Raw genomic sequence first — 26,368 nt, 5'->3', positions numbered from 1 at the left:
ATATTTTCATTTTAAAAGTTGGGGTAGTCTTATACGTCTGGTCGTCTTGTACACTGGAAAATACGGTATTCAATCTCCTCCTATGTTTGCTTGTGGAGGCTGTGGTGAGGTAATATTGGTGAAACTGTGAAGTTTGTTTCTAGCAACAATGGAATTCATTAAGGAATGTGAAACCATTACACAGCAGGAGGGGCAATTAGGGCGGGAAACCTGAATATATCAGGTAAAGGTGGAAATATATATTCTAGACACCAGGTATACTTACACAGTAGTAAATACAGGAACAGCAGAGCAGTGTATATTTGTCAAAGATCAGGTCTACCCATGTCAGTAGCTCTGCTGGCCAGTTACCAGATCTGCCAAAAATGGCGGACCTACATTCTCACTCTATTTGATTGGGGTTTTTTTGGTTTTTTTTGCACAGGATGTAGTTCCAGAATAATTTGTAGAGTTCAAATTCAAGAAATGAAAAAGCTTTGGTAGGTTAGCGAAGGTAAAATGGAATATGAAAGATGTAAATCAGGGGAGGCAAGACGTGATAAAATGAGAAATGCAACATATAAACATTGCAGTACTTGGGGTGAACAAGCTAAAGTGGACAGGAATGGGACATTCCAAGTCAGATAATTACAGTGTTTTACTCAGGAAATGAAGACAAGAAAAAATGGGATGGCATTAATAGTGAGATGTAGCAATATCAGTCAAAGGATATAATGAAAAGGCTGACCAAATAATATCAGTAAGACTTGAAGGAAACCCATCAATATAACCATAATTAATATTTATGTTCTAACTAGATGCAGAAGAATTAAAAACTGATTGTCAGAGAGGAATGGAAAATGACACTATCTGCAGCCAAAAAGAAAGAGGAGCCTCAATGGATGACAGATGAGAAGCAAAAGATGATAAAATTTGAGTCAGAACCCTGAATACAACTGTTCTGAAACCTATGCACAGAGATAAAAAAAAGGAGTACTATAATAATCAAGGTAGAGAAACTGAAGATTACAATGAAAAGGGAAGAACAACAGAACTCTTCCACAAAATCTGAGAAATCAAAGGGAAATTTAAACCAAGAGTGGGGATATATGACTAGCAGGGGAACAAATTACATGACCAAATAAAAATTAAAAAGCTGATGGAAACAATATACTGAGGAGATGAAGATTATAACAAAAAAGGAAGAACAGAACTCTTCCACAAAATCTGCGAAATATACCATACAAGATGACAGATTAATTCAAGGAAGAACATTTGAAGATGAACTTTAGAAACTGAAATGGTAGCTACACTCAGAGCACTTGGAGGAGAAAAGATTCATCAGGAACAGGTGGCATACCAATAGAGCTGCTTCAAGCTAGAAAGACACAATCTAATTTTAATTGAAATCTGTCAACACATTTGGAAAACAAGACAATGGCCTGCAAATTAGAAATGCTCAATATACATTTCAATTCCTAGGAAAGTGGACAGAAGAGATTGTAGAAACCAAAAGACTACTGATTTAATTTTCTGTGCAAGCCAAGTAATCTACAAAATTTTATAACAAGATTTTTAACATATATGGAGCAAAAAATGCCAGATGTCCAAGCTGGAATGCATCAATGAATTTCAAAAGAAAATCAGCCTGTGCTTCATAGATTATAGCGAACTTTTTATTTGTGCAGATCATGAAAAACTATAGATCGCAATTTTTTAAAATGGATGTACCACAGGATTTGATTGTCCTGATGTGTAACCATACTCAGGACAAGAGCTTACTTTTAGGACTAATACAGAGAAATGGAATTGTTTCCAAATGGGTAATTGTTTAACTTGTATGCCAAAAATAACATATTCAAAGTAGGATTAAACTTGGAAGAAGCAGGTGTGAAAATTGAAGGAACAATAATCAATAAGTTATGTTTTTAACTTTTGTATGTTTTTGGTGTTAATTTTATCCTGTTTTAGCTAGATCATTTTAATTGTTTTTAAATTTTTATTGTAAAGTCTTTTAAAATGTTTTTATCTGCCTTGGGTCCCCTTCTGGGAGAAAAACAGCGTAAAAATCAAAATAAATAAATAAACAATTTAAGATATGCAGGCAGCACCATACTACTAGTAATTAATAGCAAAGACTTAGAACCACTACTTTAAAAAGTCAAGGAAGAATGAGCAACAGCAAATTAACAGTAACAAAAATAATGACCAAAGATGATTTAAACTCTAAACACTCAAAGTAAAGAGGAGCTGCCTCCAGAATTTCTTACTGAGCATAAGTAAACAGCAAAACAGGGAGAATGAGGAAATCAGCCTGCCTCACCACATTCCCCCCCAGCATATTAAAACAGCATAAACTTGAATGTTTGACCACCAAAACAAAAATATTTAAAAAATTGAAGCAGGTGAAAGAAAAAAAATCATTCCTGGATGGATTTCTGAATTAGCATTCAACTGGTCTTGAGAAGTTTCAAAATGTTTTTGCTTACTTATGCTATGCCTACCTAATGTGGTTGCTTCATTTTACATGTGTATATTGTTATTTTTTAATAAAAGGTTTGCTGAAACGTGTTGTGAAGTGTTTTCTCTCTCTCTCTCGCTCTCTCTCTCTCTCTGTGTGTGTGTATGGGTGGGTGGTGCAGGAACCTATTGCTATGCTTTCCATGTTATTTCTGCCTCTAGAACCAAATTAAAGAAGTAATGCTCAGGGACACATCTATTTCATTAACTGAGGCATTACTGTGTATAGTTTTTAATGAACTGTAATGTTTTCACTTTATTTATTGTTTAATTGTTTTTAAATAACTTTTATATTTATGCATTTATTTTTTAATCAATATTATTTTAAAATATGGTGTTAGCCAGTTTGAGTCTATAAGAACCAACACGGCATAGTGATTTGAGTGTTGGACTATGACTCTGGAGACCAGGGTTGGATTCCCAGCTCAGCTATGAACCTACTGGGTGACCTTGGTCAAGTCACATGCATGCTCTCAGCCTCTGAGAAAGGCAATGGCAAACCTCTTCTGAACAAATGTAGATAAGAAACCCCTATGCTTTGGAGTTTGCCTTAGGGTCACCAAAAGTCAGAAATGACTTGAAGGCACATAACAAGAACAACAACAATACTGTGAGAATCTTCATTGGGAGAAAGGCAGGATAGAAATGAATAAAACAACAACAATGGAGGGTGCTAGTTTAGCCTCTCTGGGAATGGAGTTCCAGAGCCTGGGAGGAGCCACTAAAAAGGCTATCTCCTGTGTTCCCACCAAGTACCTTGTGAAGGTGGCAGGAGAGAGTAAGGCCTTCATAGAAAATCTCAAAACACAGGCAGGTTTGTAATGATACTTCAAATATAGCTGGATTTACCTGCATGGTCACTAACAGGAACCCATACTTGCTTTTAACAGAAAGCAACATTTTAAAATTTTAGACATGCCAGCCTTCGTTATGAACATAACACACCAATATTTAAAGATATCTGCAACCTATTTTACTAGAACACAGAACATGTAAGATACCTTTGTTGTCTGCAGCAATAAATCCCAGAATATTCTCATGGCGCAACATGACAGTCTGGTAGATCTCTGCTTCCCTGAACCAGGAGCGTTCTTCTCGTGAAGAGAAGATTTTCACAGCTACATCACCACCACGCCACCGACCACGCCACACTTCCCCAAAACGACCTTTGCCAATGATTTCTTGCAAGACTATAGTTCGAGCCACAGTGCGCTGGACAAAGAGAGGCAAACCTGACAGCAAAAGACACAGGTTACCAAACGGGAAAAGGCAGACAAAAATCAATGTAAAATGGTGAAGAGTTGGAAAAGTTGTTAATCTTATTTAGAACAAATGAGGCAATCCTCTCCTACAGATCCACAGCATGTGGGATCTTTCTCAACAGCAAGAATAATCATGATATCAAAAATGTGAGCTCAAAGCAAGCTGTCTGATGTGCAAAGAATACCTTGACTACTGTGGCTAAAAACGAAAGCCTAGTCCTATATTTAAACTAAGCCTGCAGACACATGCTTTAAGAGGGGAAATGTTGAATATAACCCTGTAGAAAAGTAAGGCATAATGGCATAGAATCCAGTACTCCAGCCAATCTCTGTGTTAAAGTGCTGTTAAGCCCATATAGTGGCTAAGAGTGGAGGGTTGGGAAATGTCCAAATTAAATCTTGTTTCAGTTACCTGTACATAAAATCATGATATGGCTTGCTCACTGCTAAACCTTAGCCCCAGGTGTGCCCAACAGGGAACCATTTTATATGCTAGTTATAAAATCCCAGAATTCCACAGGATTGAGCCATGAAAGTTATAGTAGTAACTAACTGTTTTATTTTTGCAATGTAACAGCAGCCAGGGTATCAGAGCTGACCAAAAGATTGGAATTACTATCCACCCTCAGCATCCATGGGGGATTCATTCCAGATCGCCCCCCCCCCCCCATGGATACCAAAATCACTAGATGCTCAAGTCCCACTATCCCTTCCCCTTCCTTCCATTATCTCTCTCTCTCTCTGCCCTTCCTTCCATTCTTCCTCCCTCCCTTCCTTTCTGATGGCTTCAGAGGCAGAGGCTGGAGCTCATCAACTGGAGGGAGCTGGAGGTTAGGTCTCAGAGCCCATCCCCCAGGCCTAACACCCCAAGCCCTCACACTGGCTCCGGCTCCCTCCGGCCTACAGGGCTCCAGCCTCTGCCTCTGAAGCCAAGCCCGGGGCAGAAGCCATGGAGAGGAGGGAGGGAGAAAAGGAAGGAGTGAAAGGGAGAACAGAAGGAAGGAGGGAAGGAAGGATGGAGGGAGGGAGGGAGGGAGGACTTTAGTCACATTGTCCCTAATGGTGGTGTGGCTGCATGCATGCACTACCATTGGGGACAATGAAGGCTTGCCATCCACAGATGCTCAAATCCGCAGATGACATGTCCGTGGATATCGACATCCCACTGTATTACTGCAATAAGAACATACATCAGTGGTGGATGTAGATGTAGCAAAATTGGTTTTTTTTTAAAGCTACATTTTGAATGTAAATGCTATATGGACAGCTATTGAATCCCTTATGAAGTATAAGACTGAGACATTCTTCTTTGCTTCCTCCACCCATGATCAAAAGGAGGGAAATGGAAATAACTGCTTGGTTTAGACGCTATTATCAAAGATGGAATGGGTAAGACGCAACCATTAACTAAGACAGGCAGATACAGCATCTTGGTGATAGCTTAAAAATCTATTCTTTGACTGCAGCCTGTACAAGAAAGAACTGTTCAAAATTTCAGCATTTTAAAAGAGCAGGTTTAATGGGAACATACTTTTTTATATATTGTTTTACAGCCATGCCTGTTAGTCTAGTAACATTTGTACCTGAACCAGAGCCAGAGGTAGATAGATCATATACTAGATCTTGCAGAGTTTTGTCCTTGGATAGGCACATCTCACAAGATGGGTCCTCCATGTCCAAACGCTGACGATTGTGGTATACTCGTTGGTGATGGTGAAAAACAGAAACCACTATGAGTATAATGACGAACACAAGGAAGACTGGTCCTGCAATCACAGCCACCAGCTCCACAGGTCCCCATCCAGGAGGAGTATCGTCGTCTTTTCGATGACCTTGAAAGGGCAGAAAGATCAACTTCTTCAGCTTCAAATACAAAATCAAAATGGATCCTAGGATGCATCTGCACTGGAGAAATAACCCTGGTTGGCATCACTTTAACTGACATTGGCTCAAAGCTATGGAATTCTGGGATTTGGAGTTTGTTGTGGCACAAGAGCTCTCTCACAGAAAAGGCTACATGTTTCACAAAACTACAATTCCCAGAATTCCACAGCACTGAGCCATGGCAACTAAAGTTATGTCAAACTGCATTATTTCTACTGAGGTTTTTTTTAAAAAACAACTATTGTGCTGAAAGATCTGTGCCTAATGGGTCTGAAGAGACACATCAGAGAACAAGGAAAAGCCTGGCAAGAATTTACAGTAACTATGTGAATAAACCTTGAGCTTCTGTGCTTTCTCGTTCTCTGATATGATCATAAGAATGTTTATGGCATTCACTTCTGTTTTCAACTAACCACAGGTTGTCATTTCATCTGAATCAGGATAGACTGTGGTTAGTTGAAAATGGATGTGGATGCTTCTTCTCCTTGCAACCCCAAGCCGGAAAGGGGAGGGAGAGCAGGCCGGTGCTCAGACCACTAAGGTATGGTTTAGGATTACATCAAAACTAAGACATTGTAATCTTGAAAGAATACCCCCAAATGATTCTTGCTTTGCCACAGTTTATCACCTCCTGCTGAACCAAGTCTACAAATGAAATACTAACAGTCAAAAAGTACAACTTTTCTATGTACCAAACTTTTTATACAGATTTCCCCAGCACCTCCTATATTCAAGAGTTCGCCACTGCTGTACCACTGTAGCCTAATTTTTTAAACTGTTTTAAAAAAAATCTTGAACCCTATTTCCCCCTTTTTGATAAAAAGCACTCTTTCTCATACTTTGATTAATTATATGGCAAGACCACATTTCTCAGGTGTGGATTTTGTTGTTAATATGTCTTAGGGAAGTAGCAAGTGCAGGCAGGATTTCCATTTCAACAAGCAACAATTGTCTCCTTAATGAAAAATAAAGTTAGTGAGTCCATACTTGACACTCAGTCATTCTACTTGCTTGTGCAGTTGAGAAGTCCTTTTTCAATCTTCCTAACAAATTTAGCTGTGCCTTAAGCCAAATTATTTACTTACTACACACTGTATCTGTGTAAACTATGGCCAAAATGTTTGAAGAGCAAGTTTATCTTTTTTTACAATTTGCCCATGCACTGGCTGTCTAGCAGAAAAAAAATAAAAACAGGCTGTAATGAAACATAATACCACAAGGGGGAGCAAAAGCTATTCATATGTCTGTACATAAGCACATACTGTACCACCCTGGAATTCAATATGCAAGTACTCCAGCCCAGTTCATCAACAGCACTTTAAAATCTTGCATAGCTGTAGGCTACTGGGCTATGTCATATGATTACTGAGTGTTTGTAATGTTAAATTCTGTTCTTACTAATTTCCTCTCATGCTTTAGTATTTTCCAATCCAAAGGGGGAGAACCCCCCCACATGTGAATAAACAGGCAGGATGTAATTTGACATGTTCCAAAATAAAATTCCAATCAAATCCTGATATGTGAAAGAAAATGAAATCTAAACAATAAATATTGCACCAGCACTATAAATATATATCCAGTACTTTCTATTCAAACAAAACATCTAAGAAAATCTTAATTAGGAAGTCGCATCAAGCTCACCAAGCCTAAATAAGCAATAAATAGCAATCTGTAAGCCGTTCTGACCGCCTTTGTGGCTAAAGAGTATAAATACTCTAAATAAATAAACAAACATCCTATAGCAGTGATTCTCAAAAATCTTACCCTTGTGACCCCCTTTACACCTACGTGTGGATGTCATCCTCTCCCCCCCCCCCACACTCAGCACAGTATATGAAAAAAAATAATTTGTTTAGTGTGCATATTTTCATTTGCACATTCAGTATATATTCATGAATATATGTATGCAGCAGCATCATGCCCCAACAACCAGGGCAGTTATGGGACAGGTGGAGGGAAAGCAGCAGCAGCACCTCAGGATGGGCCCTGCCCAAGGCCAAGATCCAGCTAACTTCCCTGCTCTCTTCCTCCTCCCTCAGGCACAGGCAGATGATCCAACTTAGGGTGCTCATCACCTTTTTACCCCTCCTGCAGAACAGAAAGGGTCTGAGTGAAGAGGAGGAAGGATGGGATAGAAAAGAGGGCATTCAAGTCTTGCACACACACCCCAAAGCAATTCTTCTCCCCACCAGGGGTTGCCCCCCAGTTTGATATCCACTGCTCTAAAGGCACAAAATCCTGTCTAATCTTGGAAGCTAATCAGGGTCAGCCCTGGTTAGTACTTGGAGGGGAGACCACTAATGAATACTAGGAGCTGTAGGCTATGTTTCAGAGGAAGAACGAGCAAAGCTATCTCTAAGTATTTCTTGGTTAAGAAAACCTTATGGAATTCATGGGTTCACCACAAGCCAACAGACAACTAGAAGGTGTACAAACTCACACACAGCTTACCTCCAGAGGATGCAGTTGTAAAAGTGAAGCATCCAGACCCTTTCAGAAAAACGACTAGTTTAAAATTGAGAAACATAGCTGTGTTTGTCTGGAATATCAGTATGCAAAGGGATCTTGTAGCACCTGAGAAACTAATTGTGGATAAGAAGTTGTAGCATAACCTTTTGTAGGCATGATCTACTTCTGAGCAAGTTAGCATACTTACTTAAAAACAGAGCACTCTACTAGAACTGAAAAGTTTTCATTTCCTGTTTTTTTTCTGACAAAACTAGGCAGTCAAGCATTTAATCATAACATCTGATTTGTACCAAGTGCTTTGAATGGTGGCTTTGAAGCCACCATTATAAAGATTAACAAAGTTGTCCCAGGGGTATCTATCAGAACCCTGGTACTGAAATTGCAATTTAAAAGGAGATTCTACTCTGGTTTCTGCATCAACCAATCTCCGGAGAGTGGCAATCTACCCTCTCCTGACAGCTTCCCTGAAGGCTGTGTTTTATGACGGTAATCACATTTCTCCCCTGCTCTCAGGGGCTGTACAGATGGGCAGTGGGATGCTGTCCCCTCTTTGTCCCGGATTGGTGCCACAGCAGCCGCACACAGCAGCACCAATCCACTCCCTCTAAGGAGCAAAAAGCTACTCTAAGCAGCTTCCGGACACAAAATGCCGGTCTGTACAGCCCTACATTCTAGTATTTTGTCACAACAAAAATATGGCTTTCCCAACAAAGCATATGGCTTCACTAAATGGAATGTGGTTCTGCAAGCCTCTGGGCCATGTATTGGCTATTGTTTGCATCATAGCCATTACCCCATATTTTGTTGTCTTTTATTATACAAATTAAGAAAATGATGCTTTTCAGTGGAAAAAAAGAAAAACAAAGGGCTACCCCATCTACTCATATTATACTGTTCAAGAATGTAGATGTTTGCACATTCTTCTTAGTTAAAACATCTAAACAAGAATTGCAAACAGCATGATTGATTCATGTTCTGGATATTAACAGAATAGTTTACCACGGCCATAAGAACCGTAGCTGAAGAATCAGATATAATAATTTAGTATTGGTAACAAACCCAGAAAACCTTACCAAATTTGAACCTCTGAACTGGAGGTATAGAACTAAGAAGAAAAAATATTGGTGCTGGATTGAGGTTAGTGTAGGTACGGACATAAGCATGACACCAAGTTTCCCAGACAGACTAGAAAGGCCCACAGTGCATTTGTTCCATCACCATACTTACCACTAGGTACCAAGAGATCAATTTTATTACAGTAATCTGAGTAGCAGCAGTGTGTGTTGCGCACATCTTCTGAACTCAGGCAAAAGAAGGGTTTTCCAGCAGGAATCAGTTTTCCTTTAGGGATACATGTTCGGACATGATGCTTCAGCCCATTCACATTTGTTATGGAGACAATGCAGGCACCGTCTGTTTCACATGTGGCGTTGGCTTCATTGCAGTCCGAACACAAACACAATAAAGCTGAAGGGGCAGAAAAGAGAAAAGAAGCCTCTGTAACACAACTGTGGTCCCAGATTGTTCCAAAGTTGTTCTGAAATGAAACTGGCTTTTTAAAAAGGCCAATAAAATTTTCAAAAGATTCTGAATAACCTGTGAAGACTACAGAAACAACATTTACTGTTATTTTACAGAGTTCCCATTTGTCAAAATCCATTCAAAAGAAGACTCATTTAATTTCTAGTCCCTATAATTCCAAACAATAAATTGGATTGGCACCAGGAATAAACCCCATGCTCTCACTCATAGTTACTTTTTACAAAAAGGGGGCCCTTAAGAGCTGTTCAGCCAATTCAGTCTCAAGGCAATTATCTCTCTAATGGCTGCACTATCACAATAAAGGTGCAGAATACTGGAGATGGGTGTGGCCATTTAGCTTTTTTAATACTTCAGCTGTAAGAGAAGTGACATCCAAGTGTTGTTGTTTCACAACTAGGATGTCTCTCTCATGTATTGCCATGGTGCACTGTTTCTAAATATCCCATCATGCTGCACACTGACCATCAAGTCATGCTTTATAACCAAAATGCTTCTGTTCCAACAGAGTATCTTGTAGGCTGAGTGCACTATGAGAAAGAGAATTTCAGGTGGAATAGAGAAGATCTATCTGTTTGTAGAAATCTCTCCCTGTCTCAACTGGGTTCAAACCATGATGTAAGTTTGACCACAGTACTGTAATTGATGATGGGTGTTTTACAAACAATAACTGGTATCCACAGTAGCAGTTAACACCTTGTGCTCCTCCATACTCCCTTAGAGATTTCCCCTCAGCAAGCTCAGGTTTCAGAACATACATATGGCAAGAGCACACAAAGTTCTATCCTCGATCTCCCAGGTATGCACTTGTTTTCTACAAAGCAACAGCCATGCACTATACCATGGGATAAAGGCTGCATTCTCTTCTTTTTTCAAACACACAACAGCTGCCAAATCTCACATCTGAAGCCTCCAAGCAGAGGTTGTTCTGCTCTCAAGGTGCCTGGAAAAACTGCAGCCAAATCCCCAAGCAGCAAGGATGAATTTAATAATGTCAAGGAGAAGGGTGGGTGAAATTAATAAGCATACCATACTTTCTACAACAGTCATATGATCTTGTTTCCCCTGAGGGGATAAACAGCATGTACATACCTGTTGCACAGAGTTTAATTCAAAAGTTAAATGTTACTTAAAATGTAAAAGAAAAATGTTTGCAATTAACTCCACTTTTCTGTATCTTAAGAAGTTGCCACAATGTCAACTCATGACTGCACCACATACCACCTACAACACTATTTGTTAATGCCACACCAGTGTTCTTTTCTCTGCTTGTAAACACAGGTCACAATTATGTATAATTCTGTAAGTTCTATCCACTAGCAACACACAGCTGCCCTTCACAATTTGCCTTTGTATCTCAGAAAAGATTAAACGGTATACCCCTAAGGCAGATAAGCCTAAATATTCTAAAGGCACCTGATCCGGTCTGATCTTGGAAGCTAAGTAGGGTCAGCCCTAGTAAGTTCTTGGATGGGAGACCACCACTAAAGACCAGGTGCTGCAGGCCAGATTTCACGGGAAGGAACTGGCAAAATCACTTCTCAGGATCCATTGCCTAAGAAAACCCTATGAAACTAATGGGGTCTCTCTAAGTTCACAGGTGACTTGAAGGCATGTACACAAGGCAAACAAGACTGCTGTAGTGTAATCATTACACTTTTCCTGAAAGTTAAATGAACAAAATAAAAAGAGCAACTGATCACAGACAATAGTGAGCTCACAAGCTAAGGAGGGCCAGATTTGGGTCAACACTTGAAATGACAATTCTAAGGAAATATTTAAAATGCTGCAAGAAGAAGAGATGTGTCAGTAGACACTCTCTCCATATCAGTACTCTAGTGAAAGCTCTAGCATAGCACTAAACTGGCAGGTAACTCAGACATTTAATGTTTTGGTGAATCTGTGTGACTCTTAAGAGGGGAACTGGATAAATACCAATCTGAGTAATTACATTAAGGCTTTCTATAGTTACCTTGAAGATTCAACTGTACATAGCATTTCCTCCTCAAATTGTTCTAGTAAGCTATACACTTAATTATGAGGTAGTAAAGATCCCACTTCATGTAGACTTTGTCTGGGCAATGTGTTACATAAGTTAAGCTGTTTAAAAAGTCAATTACAAACTAGGAGAAAAATAAAAAAATTCCCCTCAAGAGTAGTTTACCAGAGATAAACACAGATTAGTACTTCAGCCTTGCTGTCTGGCACAGGCAGATATCCTTTCTATTTTGGTAATGGAAAAAAGAAAATTGAAGGCAATGGATATTATTTTATTCTCGGTGGGGGGGGGGGGAATCAGACAGCCCACTTATAGACTGTAAAGGTAATTAGGCTAATCAGTTTTGGTAGCAAGCCTGGTATAACCTAACTGAGAATATGACACAATCAGATAAGACACAGTAGGTACTTTCACTCCACAACTTTGGTTAAGACAAGAAGTACGTTTTTGAGCAGGAGCCTTTTATTATGCCATTAAGTGACTTTGTTAATAAATGAAAATTTACTATGAAAAGATTTTGTTCAGTTTAATTTAGAGTGTTAAAAACAAAAACTAATTGAAATGAGAAGAGGCAACAGTGACACTTTCTATTTTTGTTCTTTGGAGATTTTTAGCAGGTCCAAGCACAGTAGTATAAGACTACTTTTTAACCCAGGAAAATCTTCTCAAAAGTCGGAGGTCATCTTATATGCTGGGTGTCGTCTTATAGGGCAGGCGCTGAAACTTCCGAGCTGGACTGGAGTATTTGTGGTTGCCGCATATGGTGGGGGGAGCTCAAAAACGGCCATGGCTGCATCCCCACCATATGCGGTGACTGTATGAAAGCAGCAAGGGTGGCGCTGTACAAGTATAAAGAAAATTCACTCACAAGGATTCGTGGAAAGAAGTGACTTAACGTGGTCCCGATGATGAGGTGAGGGGGCGCCTCACTGGGAAGGTGTAAGTGAAGGACGGAGCAAGCTGCAGGCGTCCGGGACGCCTGGAGTATGGAAAAAAGAGCCATGTTTGCGCTACCACTCTGATAGTCTTGGAAACAGGGAGGGCTGGGCAGGCAGGAAGAACTGACCAATCCAAGCTGGCTTTGTATACAACAAGTTTCCCTGCTAAGTCATAAGCATTTGAATTAAAATTACCATATTGAAATCAAATCTGATTTTCAAATTTTTTTTTATTTGGTGTGCGTTGGAAAAGGGGTAGTCTTATACAGTGAGTATATCCCAAACTCTATATTTTAACTGGAAAAGTTGGGGGTCGTCTTATACGCCCGGTCATCTTATACGCCGGAAAATATGGTAAGTTAAATGAAGGAAGTAATTTGTTTTACAACCCATTTCTCCTTCCATATAACCTATAAAATGCTAGGCTTGCAGCAACTGCTGATCAGTCCCTACTTAATGGGTTAATCCTTTTCAAAGAGCCTTATTCTGCTTGGAATACTAAATAGGCAATACAAACATGTCCTGTTCTCGCCAGCGGAATTTCTAGACCAATTGTGCTAAGCCATGTAGAGCATACACGTAATACCGACAGGCAAGAGGTCAGAAAAGGTGGGTGCACAAACATCCATGGTGAATCCAGTTCATGTCATATGCCTGAACATTTGGAAATAGCTGTTTATGCTAAGCAGGCACGGAAGATGTTAATATTTTAAAGCTTGACAATATTGTTAATATTTTACTGCTTTATTGCTAACTGCTCATTAGTATTAATTTAAAATTTTCTAGAAGTAAACTTTTTACATGCTGCTGCACTAGCAAGAAACTAGCAAGTGAAGTTAGGTCTTCCCAAAATCTGAGTGTACTTTTGTCACTGTAGTTGACAAAATGTTCTTTTGTGTTGTAAACTGCCAATCTGCAGGACTGTAGCTCTAATTTCTGATCTTTTTCAGGTTACTGATAGAGTAACATCAATGAAAAGCGTGGAATTTCAAGTACTGAACTCTGAACCTTCATGAAGTTGCTGTTACCACAGAAGAAAACTCCAGATGAAGAAAACACTGAGTGACAAGTGCCCGTCAAACTCAACTGTGAAGAAATAGTGTGCCAACTTGCAACTTGGGATTTTGAGACCAAAGAGGCAGCAAGGTCTTGGAGGTCTTCAATAATGTCACTTCCTGAAATTGTTGGTTGTGTTCATGACCTGATTTTGGCAGATCAGTGAATCTCAGCTAAATAATTGCTGAGACACTAAACAGATATCCCGGGAATGTACTGTCAACCAAGTGCCAAAATGTTTGAATATTGACCAGAAAGGAAATCAAGTGGATTCCTCCAAGATGATTTTGTAGCATTTTGAAACTAGAGATAATCATCACTATTGTTGAAACATGGTTACATCATTATGATCCAGAGATCAAGCAACAATCCTTGCAGTGACTACTGATGAAATTCAAGACTCAAAAGTCAGCAGGAAAGGTAATGGCTGACAAGGAAGGTATTTTGATGATTATCTTCATAGGGTTCAAACAGTTAATGGAGAATTTTGCTCTAATGGAGGCACTAAAGGATAAACAGGAAGGGAAGTTGTGGAAAGGTGTTCTCTTTTTGCATGACAATGCACCTCCTCACACAGCTGGCAAGATGGTTGTTTTGAAGAATGTGGTGTTTTTAGTGCACAGAGCATCCACTCTATTCACTAGATCTTGCTCCATATGACTATTTTCTGTTTACAAACCTTTAAAGAATTTGAAAGGAAGGAAATTTTCTAATGATTCAGAGGTAAGAGCAGCAGCAGAGCAGTATTTCAGTCAGAATTTTATTATGAAAGGGTTTTTAAAAAATTAGGAAACAATGTGCCTTGTGTGCCAAATGTTGGGATGAAAATATGGAATAGCATGTAAGTTTCAAGGCTCTATCTAGATCATCCCTTCTTGGTCAGTCAAGAACTTTTCAGCACCCCTTGTACTATTATGAAATAAGCATGCAACAGGAGCCTCATAAATAAGAAATAGTATGCTTAATTTTCAAAAATCTATTATATACTGGTTTCTTGCTTCTCCTTGATCTGGGAGGATGATAAGCAAACTCCTGGACATGCTCTCTTGTCCTAGAGCAACTCAAACAATGTCAGACACAAGGAAAAGGGAGTACAAAGAAGGAACAGGAACACTGGGAAGGGCAAAAACTACATTAACTACATGGAGGGGTGGAACTAACCTTAGATATTTTTGTACAATGAGCAAACATGTGATGGTTGACTGTGCCCTCCCCACTCCTTCCTTCAGAATAGGATTCATTTTTTACCATCCGATGATGGAGGAAAGAAGTTGGTGCCTTTCTTGAATATGTTTCTTGAAGCAACTAATTCATAATACATTATGGTAAAACTGAGTAAACCCAAGTGGTTCACTACAACTATTATTATTATTATTATTAATAGTATTTATAGTGGATATCCTTTAGCCCAAATATGCCAGGATCTTTCTACATATGTATTTCAACCAAATTATCAACACTGTAAGAATTGAGTTCTTAGGAAAAGACATCTCATGTGCCTCATGTTTCTAACCAACAGGAGGAGTTTACATCATTTCCTGGCTTAAGCATTTTCGTTAAATCACTTGCTACCCATTAGGGATGGAAAATAATAACAACAACAACCAAACTAGTGACTATGGGATGCTGGGAGGTAAACATCTGAAAGGCCTCATAATTTGTATCCCTGCTATACTGTACATCTTTTGTATGAATGAAAAAGAGAACCAACTCTCTTCCAGTTTACACAAGCTTCCTTGTTACAAGGAAATCCTGATGGCATCCTCAATAGCCCCTGCCTAAAGCAAGTGAGTTGTTAATTGCAAGCACATCTTAGAAGAACTCAAATAGTATGGGAAAATTCTCTGTATTCAGATGGTAAGTGATTCTATAGTCAATTTAACTACCATCAGTGAGGGACAATGGAGTGCTTTTTGAAGTTCAAAAAAACTAACTACTGAACTACTAGACTACTGTACCTATTTTGAAGGTGGCATCCATACTAACTTTAAAAGTCCAGTATGAAATCTGAACAAAACAGTGATCAATATGGTTTGCTGGTATGGCCCAGATATCGTGCACATTGCATGGAAAGTGAATCAGTGTACTTCGCACATGAAGGGGGGAATCTTCCATTTGAAAGCATTTCTTCATAAATAAAAGAGAAAGAGCAATAGAAAAATCTACATGAAAAGCAGGAGTAGCCTTCTTATAAACATCTACATGTAAAGTTGTAAAAACAGTAGATTTTTCTTAACATTTTTATTTCAGTTTTCCTTTTTAAAATGTATCCATCTTGGCTCACACTCAACGAAAAACATAAACATAATTAAAAACAGGTAAAAAAACCTATCAACATCAGACATCTACACCAGGAATGGAAAACATTTTTTTATAACCAGGGGTAGAATTCTAATTTGGGAATGAGCTCAAAACTGTACACGGGGGGAGGAAGCAAGGGCAGGGTGTCCGTCAGGCCAAAGTGAAAGAGGTGGGGCCAACTATAAATCTCACCAACTTTCCCAACAAAAACAGAAAGCATAACTCACTTCTTTGTATGACTGCTCACAATCAATCTCCAGGGCAACAACGCTCATGTATGCAAAGTATGGCTCAATTCTATGCATTTAAAGATATATATAAAGAGTAGGGCATAGAAACTTTGAATCTTGGCTGTTGTCTTCACTTTGTGATTGGAGATAACTGCCCCAGTTTCCTTGTACAACACTGAGAAGGAGAAGAAACAGGGCCTGATAAGAAGCTTGCAACCTTGATGTGGACTCTGTATAAGCTAGTTAGCTATCTGCTCTAATTCTGGAGATGAAGAGCACTTTTTGAAATATCTGCAACCTCCTTAGAATGCTCCTAATGATGCTGACTGGGGGGTTCTGGGAGTTGTAGTCCCCAAAAGTAACATTTCCAAGCTCTGCTTTTTGAGTAATCCATGCAGATACATATCGAGATGAAAAGTACTTTCAGCCTTTTGCCACCACTGCCCAGGAAACAGAGGAAAGTGAGAGGCTGCATCCTTATACTCCTAGGAAAAATATCAAAACAAGGGGAAGAGCAGCTTGGCTCCTTCTGTCACCCAATGAAGGAATAGCTGATTGTATAACCCTCTGAAAATTCTAGGTGCTTTATAGTATCATCAATGCTACTGCTGTTCCAAATTAGCAGTGTGATGCTGAGATCCCTGTTCACTTGCAACACCTTGTACTGGCAATTTGGTAGAGCTAGTGAAAATTCAACCACGGCTTGCCATGGCTGGCACATGTAATATAAAACAGGTATATCCGCCTCAGCGTTTCCAGAGAAGGACTCAAACGTGCAGCCAGTAAAATCCAGATCAGAAAACAACATGTTCAGTTCTAGCATTTCAAGTTCTTCTTAGCAACAGGGGAAATTTTTCCTGCATCAATTAAAACAAAAGCAAACTTGCTATTATGGCAATTATTTTTCCACTGGATAATGTTCAGCAACGACAGGTACTTAAAGGAGACAGTGCAAGTTATTTTCACAGATCCACTGGGTGTATAGAGGATATGTTTAGACAAGCCCCATTTTTAAAAGAGTGAAACAAAAGCAAAATTGAAATCAGATTTTTTTTAAATTAATTGTGGAGGAAGGCAGGGAAATGCACTGCTCAGGTAAAACACAACATCCCCTTAAATAAAATAAAAATCCTAGATTGGACACAATAAGGGGATTGTGTGTGTTTAAGATTTTTATCTATGCCTCTTAAGAAAATGTACAAAGCTGCAACACAAGCTTGTGGCGAACTGTATTTATAACTGTTTGAGCAGAATGCCAGACACAGGCATGCCAAAGACAGACCCAACCCCAAATGAAGCTGTTTAAACAAGCCTAACATTAAGCTTCATAGCCTAAGAATGAAAGCTTTGTTCTATTAGTGATGTGCTGAAGTTAACTGACAGAGATTTCATCAGAGACAGAACACAGACATGTATGAAACAAGTTTTGCTTAGAGAGTGAAAGCCCAATTCAGTCTTGCTTCTCTTTCTCCACCCCCCATCAAATGGTCTAGAATCTACAGTAGATCCTTCAAATACTGCCATAAAGCAATGTATAGGATGAATAATGACAAACTCTTTATTTCAAATACTACTGGTTTTATAAAACAATGCAATTCAGTATAAAGTCTCCAGAAGAAGCAGCCATAATAAATCAAAACATTTAAAAGAAACTATAAATGGCTAAACCCAACCATAAAACATGCTGGAATATACAGAGAGATTGAGAATAAAATGTGTCCTAGCATCCCAGAGGCATCAGCTTGTGCCAGGTGAGCTTCTCTTCAAAGGGCATTCTAGATAATGAGGCTTCCACGACTGAAAATAACCCTGTTCCTGGTCATCATCCACCTGGTTTCAGAGAGAAGGGTGGGATAAAGGGACAATTTGGAGATCATTTGGTAGAAGCAATCTTTGAGGTACCCAGTTCCCAAGATAAAAGAATGTCTGCCCTCAGTGAACTACAAAATACAATGAACTGCATGTGTGCTGTACTGTAAATCTTAAAATTCTAGACAGCCATATTTGTGTTGACAGAGCTCCACAAAATGAAGGGGGGATATTTTTATTAGAGTGGGGATTGGGAGCAAACCATATATTTAATAGCCATAATGAATGTTTAGATGGTGTCTTATTTTCCCAAAACTTCCATAAAAATCAAAGGTGTCTGAACACATTTTGAAGCTCTCAGTGTAGCCTGAAACATTTTTTGCCAGATTCTTATTGGTTTCCTGGACTATACAACTTTAGGACTGCAGCTCTGCAAATTTTTATTAGAACCAATATCTACCTGTGTGATGTCACACTAATTAACTTTAAACCAATATTCTCTGAAGCCAAGATTTACTTATTCCATTTTGCAGTACAACACCTTCTATGTATACACGGCACACCTTTTCTTGCATCTTGGTGATATATTATAGCAGAAGAAGGAACTGCAGTGTAATACTATATATGTCACTACATATATCAACAGGAACAAATGATATTCCAATCGAATTGATTCAATCCACATTAACAGAATCAACACCAGTGCTAACCTATATACAGTCTGCCCTTCCTTTATGTGGGAGATCCGTTCCGGACCCCCCCCTCGCGTAAAGGGAATTCCGCGTATGTTCGAGCCCCATTTAAATGAATGGGGCTTGTGCACATGGCGGTGCATGCGTACCACGGGCATGCACACCATTACCCCTTATGGGACGTGCCGGCCCTTTTCCCAGTGTGGCTTTCAGAGTATGCTGAAGGCGCACCTGCGTATGACATGGGTGCACTGTATGTCAACAGACGTGGAAAACAAAGCAATGGCCAACTGATTGGGAATGATCAGGAATGACCAATATATATCCCCATCCACGAAAGAGGAGATACAATACTGCAGCAACTATAGGACCATAGCTCTAATGGGATGGCATCTCTCCTCTTAATGCCTGCTTGGAGTCGGTAATGGGCTGGATGAGGGAAAACAGACTCAGCCTGAATCCAGAGAAAACGAAGTACTAGTGATAGGCTCTCCTAGCGCAGGTAAGGAAATTTTTCCACCTGTCCTGAATGGGGTCACCCTCCCTGTGAAGGACTCTGTGTGCAGTTTGGGGGTGCTCCTGGACTCGTCGCTTCACCTTACTGCTCAGGTGGATGCGACGGTTAGGAGCACCTGTTATCAGCTTCGGCTGATACGCCAGCTGCGCCCCTTCCTGGGCCGGGGGGACCTTGAAACCGTTGTACACTCTCTGGTAACCTCTCAATTAGATTTCTGTAATGCGCTTTACATGGGGCAACCCTTGTACCAAACCCGGAAGCTTCAATTAGTGCAGAATATGGCTGCTAAGCTGGTTACTGGATGTTCCAGGACCAGCCATATAACACCAGTCCTAAAAGATCTTCATTGGCTGCCTATTCGCTTCCTGGCTGAATACAAGGTGTTGGTTATTACCTATAAAGCCCTAAATGGCTTGGGCCCAGGGTACTTGGAGGACCGCCTCTCCCCATATAATCCGCCCCGCACTCTCAGGTCGGGTGAAAGACATCTTTTAAGAGTTCCAGATGCTCGTTATGTAGCATCTCGGAGGGCTTTTTCTGTTTCAGCCCCACAGCTCTGGAACTCTCTCCCCAATGAGCTCCGTACTACCACCTCCCTTGATGCTTTTAAGAGGAATTTGAAGACCCACTTATTCTGCCAGGCTTTTCCCCCCATGAGCCTTGTTGTCACTTTTTTCCCCTTCGCGATGTTTGATGTACTCTATCTCCTCAGCCATTTGTATGGGGTGTTGTTGTTGTTATTTTTTATTATGTTTTTTGTATTGTAATGTGGGGGGTGTTGGGGGTTTATGATGTTTTTAACTGTTTTATCAACTGCTGTACACCGCTGTGATCTATGGAATAGCTGTATATAAATAAATTTTATTATTATTATTATTATTATTATTATTAATATCTCATTCAAGCAAAATCATGCTCAAAATTCTGCAACACAGACTCCAGCCATACATGGAGAGAAATTCCAGAGGTGCAAGCAGGATTCAGGAAAGGAAGAGGCACTATGGACTACACTACAAACATACCGGGGCTAATGGAGTGCACCAAGGAATTCCAAAAGAAAATCAGCATGTGCTTTATAGACTATAGCTAAGTCTTTGACTGCACAGATCACAAAAGACTATGAAATGCCCTTAAAGACATGGGAGTGCCAACACATCTGATAGTCCTAGTGAGGAATCTTTACTCAGGACAGGAGGCCACTGTCATGACAGAAGATGGAGAAACAGAAACAGAAAAGTAGGACGCAGAAGAAGGAAGAGTGAAAATAGGAGGAAGGAATATCAGCAATCTAAGCTACGCAGATGGCACTATACTACAAGCTGAAAACATTTCAGAATGGGGAGGGCAGCTATGAGAGAACTAGAAAATATCGTAAAATATAAAGACATACAACTGAGCACGAAAGTTAGAATCATACAAGCCATTGTATTCCCTATTACCATGTATGGATGTGAGAGCTGGACAGTTCAGAAAGCGGGCAGGAAAATAATTAATTCATCTGAGGTGGTGCTGGAGAAGAGTGCTGAGGTTACCATGGACAGCCAAGAAGTCAAACAAATGGGTCGTAGAGCGGATCAAACCAGAAATCTCTTTGAAAGCCAAGATGACTAGACTGAGGCTATTGTACTTTGGCTACATCATGAGGTGGCAGGACTCATTGGAAAAAACAATAATGCTAGGAAAGGTAGAGGGAAGCAGAAAGAGAGGAAGGCCACATGCTAGATGGATGGACTCTATTAAGGAGATCATGGGTATGAATTTGAAGGACCTGAACAGAGCAGTGGAGCATAGGGAGTCTTGGGGATGTGTCATCTACAGGGTCACCATGGGTCGAGATTAACTCGAGGGTGGATAAAAACACCAACAAACTATGTATGTCATCAGAAGTAAGTCCCACTGAGTCCAAACATTGAAGCTCCAGGAGACACACTACATACAGAAATCTACATCTCAGGGTGCATCTACCTTGCAAAATGAATGCAGTTTGACACCGCTTTAAATGTCATGGCTCAATGCTATGGAATTCTAGGATCTGTAGTTTTGTGAGATATTTAGCCTTCTCTATCAGAAAGCTCTGGTGTCACAATAAACTACACATTCCAGGAATCCATAGGATGGAGCTATGACAGTAAAGCAGTATCAAACTGCACTAAGTCTGCAGTGTGGCAGCAGCCTCATTTAAGAACAGATTTCCTGGTCAAGCACTCTAGCCACAAACCTCCGTCCTCCCATCCTTTCCTTTCAAATTGCCAGGCAGCTGCATGAACTATACTGAATAAAATAAGAAACCAAAGCCTGCTGCGCAGTTTCTGTCCATTTTCTAGAACTCTGGAAATCTTCATCAGAATAACGTTTTCCTCTTTAATGAAATATTAGTTTGAAGTTGAAGGCTTTCATGGCTGGCATCCATAGATTTTTGTGGGTTTTTCAGGCTGTGTGGCCATGTTCTAGAAGAGTTTATTCCTGACATTTTGCCAGCATCTGTGAAGAGGCCAGCCACAGATATTGGCAAAATGTCAAGAATAAACTCTTCTAGAGCATGGCCACACAGCCTGAAAAACCCACAAAAATCTATAATTAGTATGTTTCAATTATTTGTAACTCGTGTATTTGACCTTTTAGTGCCTAATTGTTATCTTTTAAGCAATATGTTTGACCTAGTAATTGATCAAATATTTTTTGGCTAGTGGAGCAGGCAACTAATACTCAAGACAGCCATCAGATAGGCGCTAATTAGGGAAAGAATACCTTATTATTCTTTATGTTTTGAAGAATCAAGCCTGAAGGTTGCCATCAGTTCCAAAGGGTGGCAACCATGGGCATTTGCTAGACCCTCACGATGAAATATTATTACTTTTAAAATCTCAATAAAAAACATCTAGTCAAAGTCAGAAAGTATGCCCTTGTTGCCTTTTCTCTGGTAATGCAAACCACCTTTGATAAACTCAATCATTTGTGAAAGACTAAAATAGTATTATTTACTGAGTAGCACTTTCAACTTGTCTTATTCCCACCATGAGGCCATTTACAAGTGCACTTTCCAACACAGCGTATACAACAGGACAGCCAGCCCCACTGCCAAAAGTGTGTGTGGGACAATTACATTTGTCTAGCCAAGACGATTCATAAAAAACTCAAGAACTCTTTTTTTTGGACAGTGCATTCAATTTCTAGTAAACTAGTATTTTCCTTAGAAAGTAAAAGGCATTAATTTTGATGTATTCAGAATCTAACCTGAATAGATCTTTGTTCCAAAAAATATCAGTAACAGAATCTGCCAGTCTGCCCATATATTACAGTTCATTTTCTTTAAGCAATGGCCAGACCCTGAACCATTGGATTTTTGGATCCAGAAGGCGCTTCATGTTCAAAAGTAGTGGAAATAAAACAAATTGAATTTTCATATAGAATTAGTAAGTAATTGGAATCTATGCAAAAATAGCTACTGAAAACTGCTCTTGTTAGCACCACATAGGCAACATGTTATGGCTGTTTAAGCAAACAATAAGAACAATTAGGGTTTGCCTTTCTCCTGCAACTTGGCAAAACTGGTTTCTTGTGCACATTCATCTGTAAAGATCAAGCTTTGTTTGCACATTTTCACATGCATACTGAACCAAGCTGCACGCTGCACACCTTACTTAGGAATACTGCCAAAATATACTCACAACATTTGCTGGAAATAGTGTCTCTACCAAAACAAAGCCATCAAAGAATAAGGAAGTTATTTCCCTATTCCTGCTTATTTTTTTGAACAGATATAAACATTAAGGAAATCAATATGAACTTCTCAGAGCACTCAAAAGTATGACATTGATAGACAGGCTCGATCATCCATGGGCTGCACACACACAGGCATTTCACCTCTAATAATTAGACATTTAATGACCAGAAGACATCCACTGGATTTTCAAAAACTCATTTCCAGCTGCTGCGATTTGAGACTATTTAAAATTAACAACTCAAAGTAGAATAACCCAGTGAGTGCCTCAGTTCAATTCTTACTGGAACATTAATTAGATTACAACTATAGCCACCTTACAGGTGACAACAGAAGGGATGGAGGATTTACGGTCACATCAACTCTTGTTTCTTTTCCACCTAAGTGGAGCAAGGTTATTATTATCAAGTTATAGTAACTTGCAGCCAGAATGTTCAAATATTCACCCCTCTGTGTCTTCACAATTATAAGCTTTTCCCACAAGCAAAATTCTATCTGTGTGTATAACACTAACCTAGGCATGTCCACTCATAAGTAAGACCCAGTGAGCTCAGTGGAGATGCCACATGTTAACTGTGTAAAGGACTGCAGTATTTAGGGTGAAATCTTAAGCACACTTTTCATTGATAGATACTCTATTGTTTCTTCTGCTGTTATTTTCTCTTTACTTTATTGGTTTTGATCATTCTGATGTACAGTATAACATTTTAAAAGCTGTTAGCCATTTCCTTGCATTGCTCAGCAAGAAAAGAAGGCTATCAGTAGTAGTATCATCATCATCATCCTCATCACCGCCGTCATCATCCTCATCCACTTATTAAACACATGCCAATCTGAGATCAGTGAGGCTTATTTTGAAGTCAACATATTCAGGACTGAATAGAAAAACTGAAATCTAAACACATTAATACTCCAGTGTATATTTCTTGTTTTTCCTTTTAAAGATCAGTACAGTTCTCTCTATGAAGGGGAGGGCTGCTGCTTTCCTCTGTACTACATGACAATGTGAACCTTTGTTGTGGGTCTCTTTAAAACTGTAATTTAAGAGAAGGAATTTCTAAGCGTCACTGACTTCAATGCTAAAAAGCAGCGTTCCTTTAAAAAAAACAACCATGGAGGCTTCAGATAAATCTGATGTGAACTCATGATAGCAATATCTCTTCAAAGCCATGCTCTTAGCAATGGTAAGCAAACAACCTTTAGAAACCAAGGCAATAAACCCCTTAATAATAAAACACATATAACACAAATCTTTGGACGCCATCTTTCAAAAACATGGAGAGGTGATTTTCCAATATCTGCAAAGTTGTATTTTAAAGGCAATAAATCTGCCACCCAACACAGTTTGTCTCCTCCTCCTCTGAAGTTTTTTTTTTTACCTTCATCTGTACAAGAAGCCGCCCAACAATTCAGAAACCTGGGTAAATAATCTACCTAACAATGTTTCCAAAACTCAGTGCTTCAAATCAGTGGAATGGAGTAATGCTTTATTCTTTCTTTTCCAAGAAACTGAGGCTATGGCAGAAGTGAACAACTTTTTGCCCTCCAGATGCTATAGGATTGCAATTCCTATCACCCCTATCCAGCACAGCTAATGAGAAGGGGAATTACAGTACATCATCAGGAAGACCATAAGTTGTCCAGGTGTACTTTATAGCATCTTTTAACACATTAATGAACTGCCATAAGAAATTATCTGGATTCACATGGCCCTTATTGGCATTAGAATTTTGGTCCTAAAACAGCTTTTTAGCAGGAAAATAAAGCTGGGGAATAAGTCTTCTAAGAATCTTCATGAGGGATAAAACCAGTGGCCTCTCTGGATCAGTGTTCTGTTCCTCAGTGGCCAATCAAAAACAAACATACAGCTTCATTTATACACCGCTTCATACTGAACTAGCAGGGTCTAAGCAGTTTGCAACCGCCTACAACAAAGCCATGAGCAGAGAATGAACGTAGCAGGACTATCCCCATTCATGGTCCTCTGCAATTTGATATTCAGACATATAGCCATTGACACTACAGACACTAGGTAGCCATTGCTATCCTTGTAACTATGTGCCTTCAAGTCACCTGTAGACTTATGATGACCCCATGTATTTCTTAGTTTTCTTAGGAAAGGAAAACTCAAGAAGTGGTTTTGCCAGTTGCTTCCTCTCAAATACAGCCTACATCACCTGGTATTCATTGGCGGGCTGACCCTGCTTAGCTTCCAAGATCAGACAGGATCTGGTTCCTTAGGGTATTTAGGCCCTTCATTGATATCCTCAGCCTCCAGGATTTCTCCAATCTCTTTTTAAAGCCATCCAGGTTGGCAGTCATCTCTACATCCTTTACTGGCAAATTTCACTTCTTTAACTATGTTCTGTGTGAAACATGTCATCTGCCCTGAATCTCTTATTCTTCATCTTCACTGGCTGGTCAGCATTATGGGTTACTAGACACAGTACTAATATTATGAGAGGGAGCAAAGCTTCTCACTATCTGCTCTCTCCATAACACAGGGAATTTAATCAGACATGCCATGGCACACAAGGCAGCATACATGGCCTGTCTCCCATTCCAACACTGGCTAGACAGAGAATGTGTTACTTTCAGCTAGGTGGCTATACCATGTGGCCTCAGACCATGACTCAAGATATCCAGATAGATATGAGGGCCTGGGGGGGGGGGGGAAGCAATAATAGAAAAAAATGTCTCTGACTTGTGTCTTCTTGTTCCTCCCCCAGCATAATACTATAGATAGAATTGGGAATATTTTTGCAAATTGGTTCAAATATTGCTTCATGGCTTTTTCTCAACCCATTTCCCCCCTAAGGATTCATAGGCCCTACAACATCTAGAACGTGGGTCCAATAACACAGCCTGGGATTGTGTCACAAATATCCCTACTACAAAATGATGGCAAGACCTTTGAACGTATTTCTCCAACTCTTCTGCTTTCCATCTGTTTAATATTCCTTCGTTTTCTCAAAACATCTGAAGGAAGTGGAATATGTTTGGAAATTCTCACATTTAATCAAGAAATAGGCTGACACATGAACAGGTAGAAAAGCTTGCCTTCCTGCAGGCAAACCTTTTCTTTCCCAATTTTTGCCAGCACTTTCCCTGAAACCTGAGTGCTTTCCATGTCTGCTTGACACTGTGAAGATTGCATTGAGGACACAGTACATACCATTCTGCTTTACTATCATGTTGATTTTTGTTTATAGTCAACTATAGCCATTTGTCTGCTTCTCAACGTGGCAAAACCAACTAGTACTAAGATCTAGCATTCAGCATCTTGCCACCCTTTTTAAAAACGAAGAACATTTAAAACAGAACTCAGTAAATGTGCAATTGTTTCCTAAATAAACTATAATTCAAATTTAATATAATAATAGTTTTTAAACGAACCAAGCTAGATAGAATACATTTTATGTTTTCAAAGTAACAGTGACTAGATCTGTAAA

The 26,368-nt window shown here is 39.5% G+C and overlaps 1 protein-coding gene across 2 annotated transcripts in view; it reads right to left on the bottom strand.

The window, feature by feature from the left end:
* The window catches only part of LOC149322520 (activin receptor type-1B-like), a 58,356-nt gene that overhangs the window by 29,991 nt on the left and 1,997 nt on the right, over positions 1–26,368 (bottom strand). For both annotated transcript variants that reach the window (XM_089479051.1, XM_089479057.1), the window contains exons 2-4: positions 9,342–9,581; positions 5,345–5,593; positions 3,501–3,731 (exon numbers count right to left, since the gene is read on the bottom strand). In XM_089479051.1, the coding sequence (XP_089335177.1) occupies positions 3,501–3,731; positions 5,345–5,593; positions 9,342–9,581 (720 nt within the window). The remainder of the gene's footprint in view (positions 1–3,500; positions 3,732–5,344; positions 5,594–9,341; positions 9,582–26,368) is intronic.

The sequence above is a fragment of the Sceloporus occidentalis genome, unplaced genomic scaffold (assembly GCF_023333645.1).
Source record: "Sceloporus occidentalis isolate IW3139 unplaced genomic scaffold, rSceOcc1.0.p SCAF_1, whole genome shotgun sequence".
Taxonomy (NCBI): Eukaryota; Metazoa; Chordata; class Lepidosauria; order Squamata; family Phrynosomatidae; genus Sceloporus; species Sceloporus occidentalis.
The sequence above is the reverse complement of the archived record's forward strand: the minus strand, read 5'-3'. Positions and strand labels throughout refer to the sequence as shown.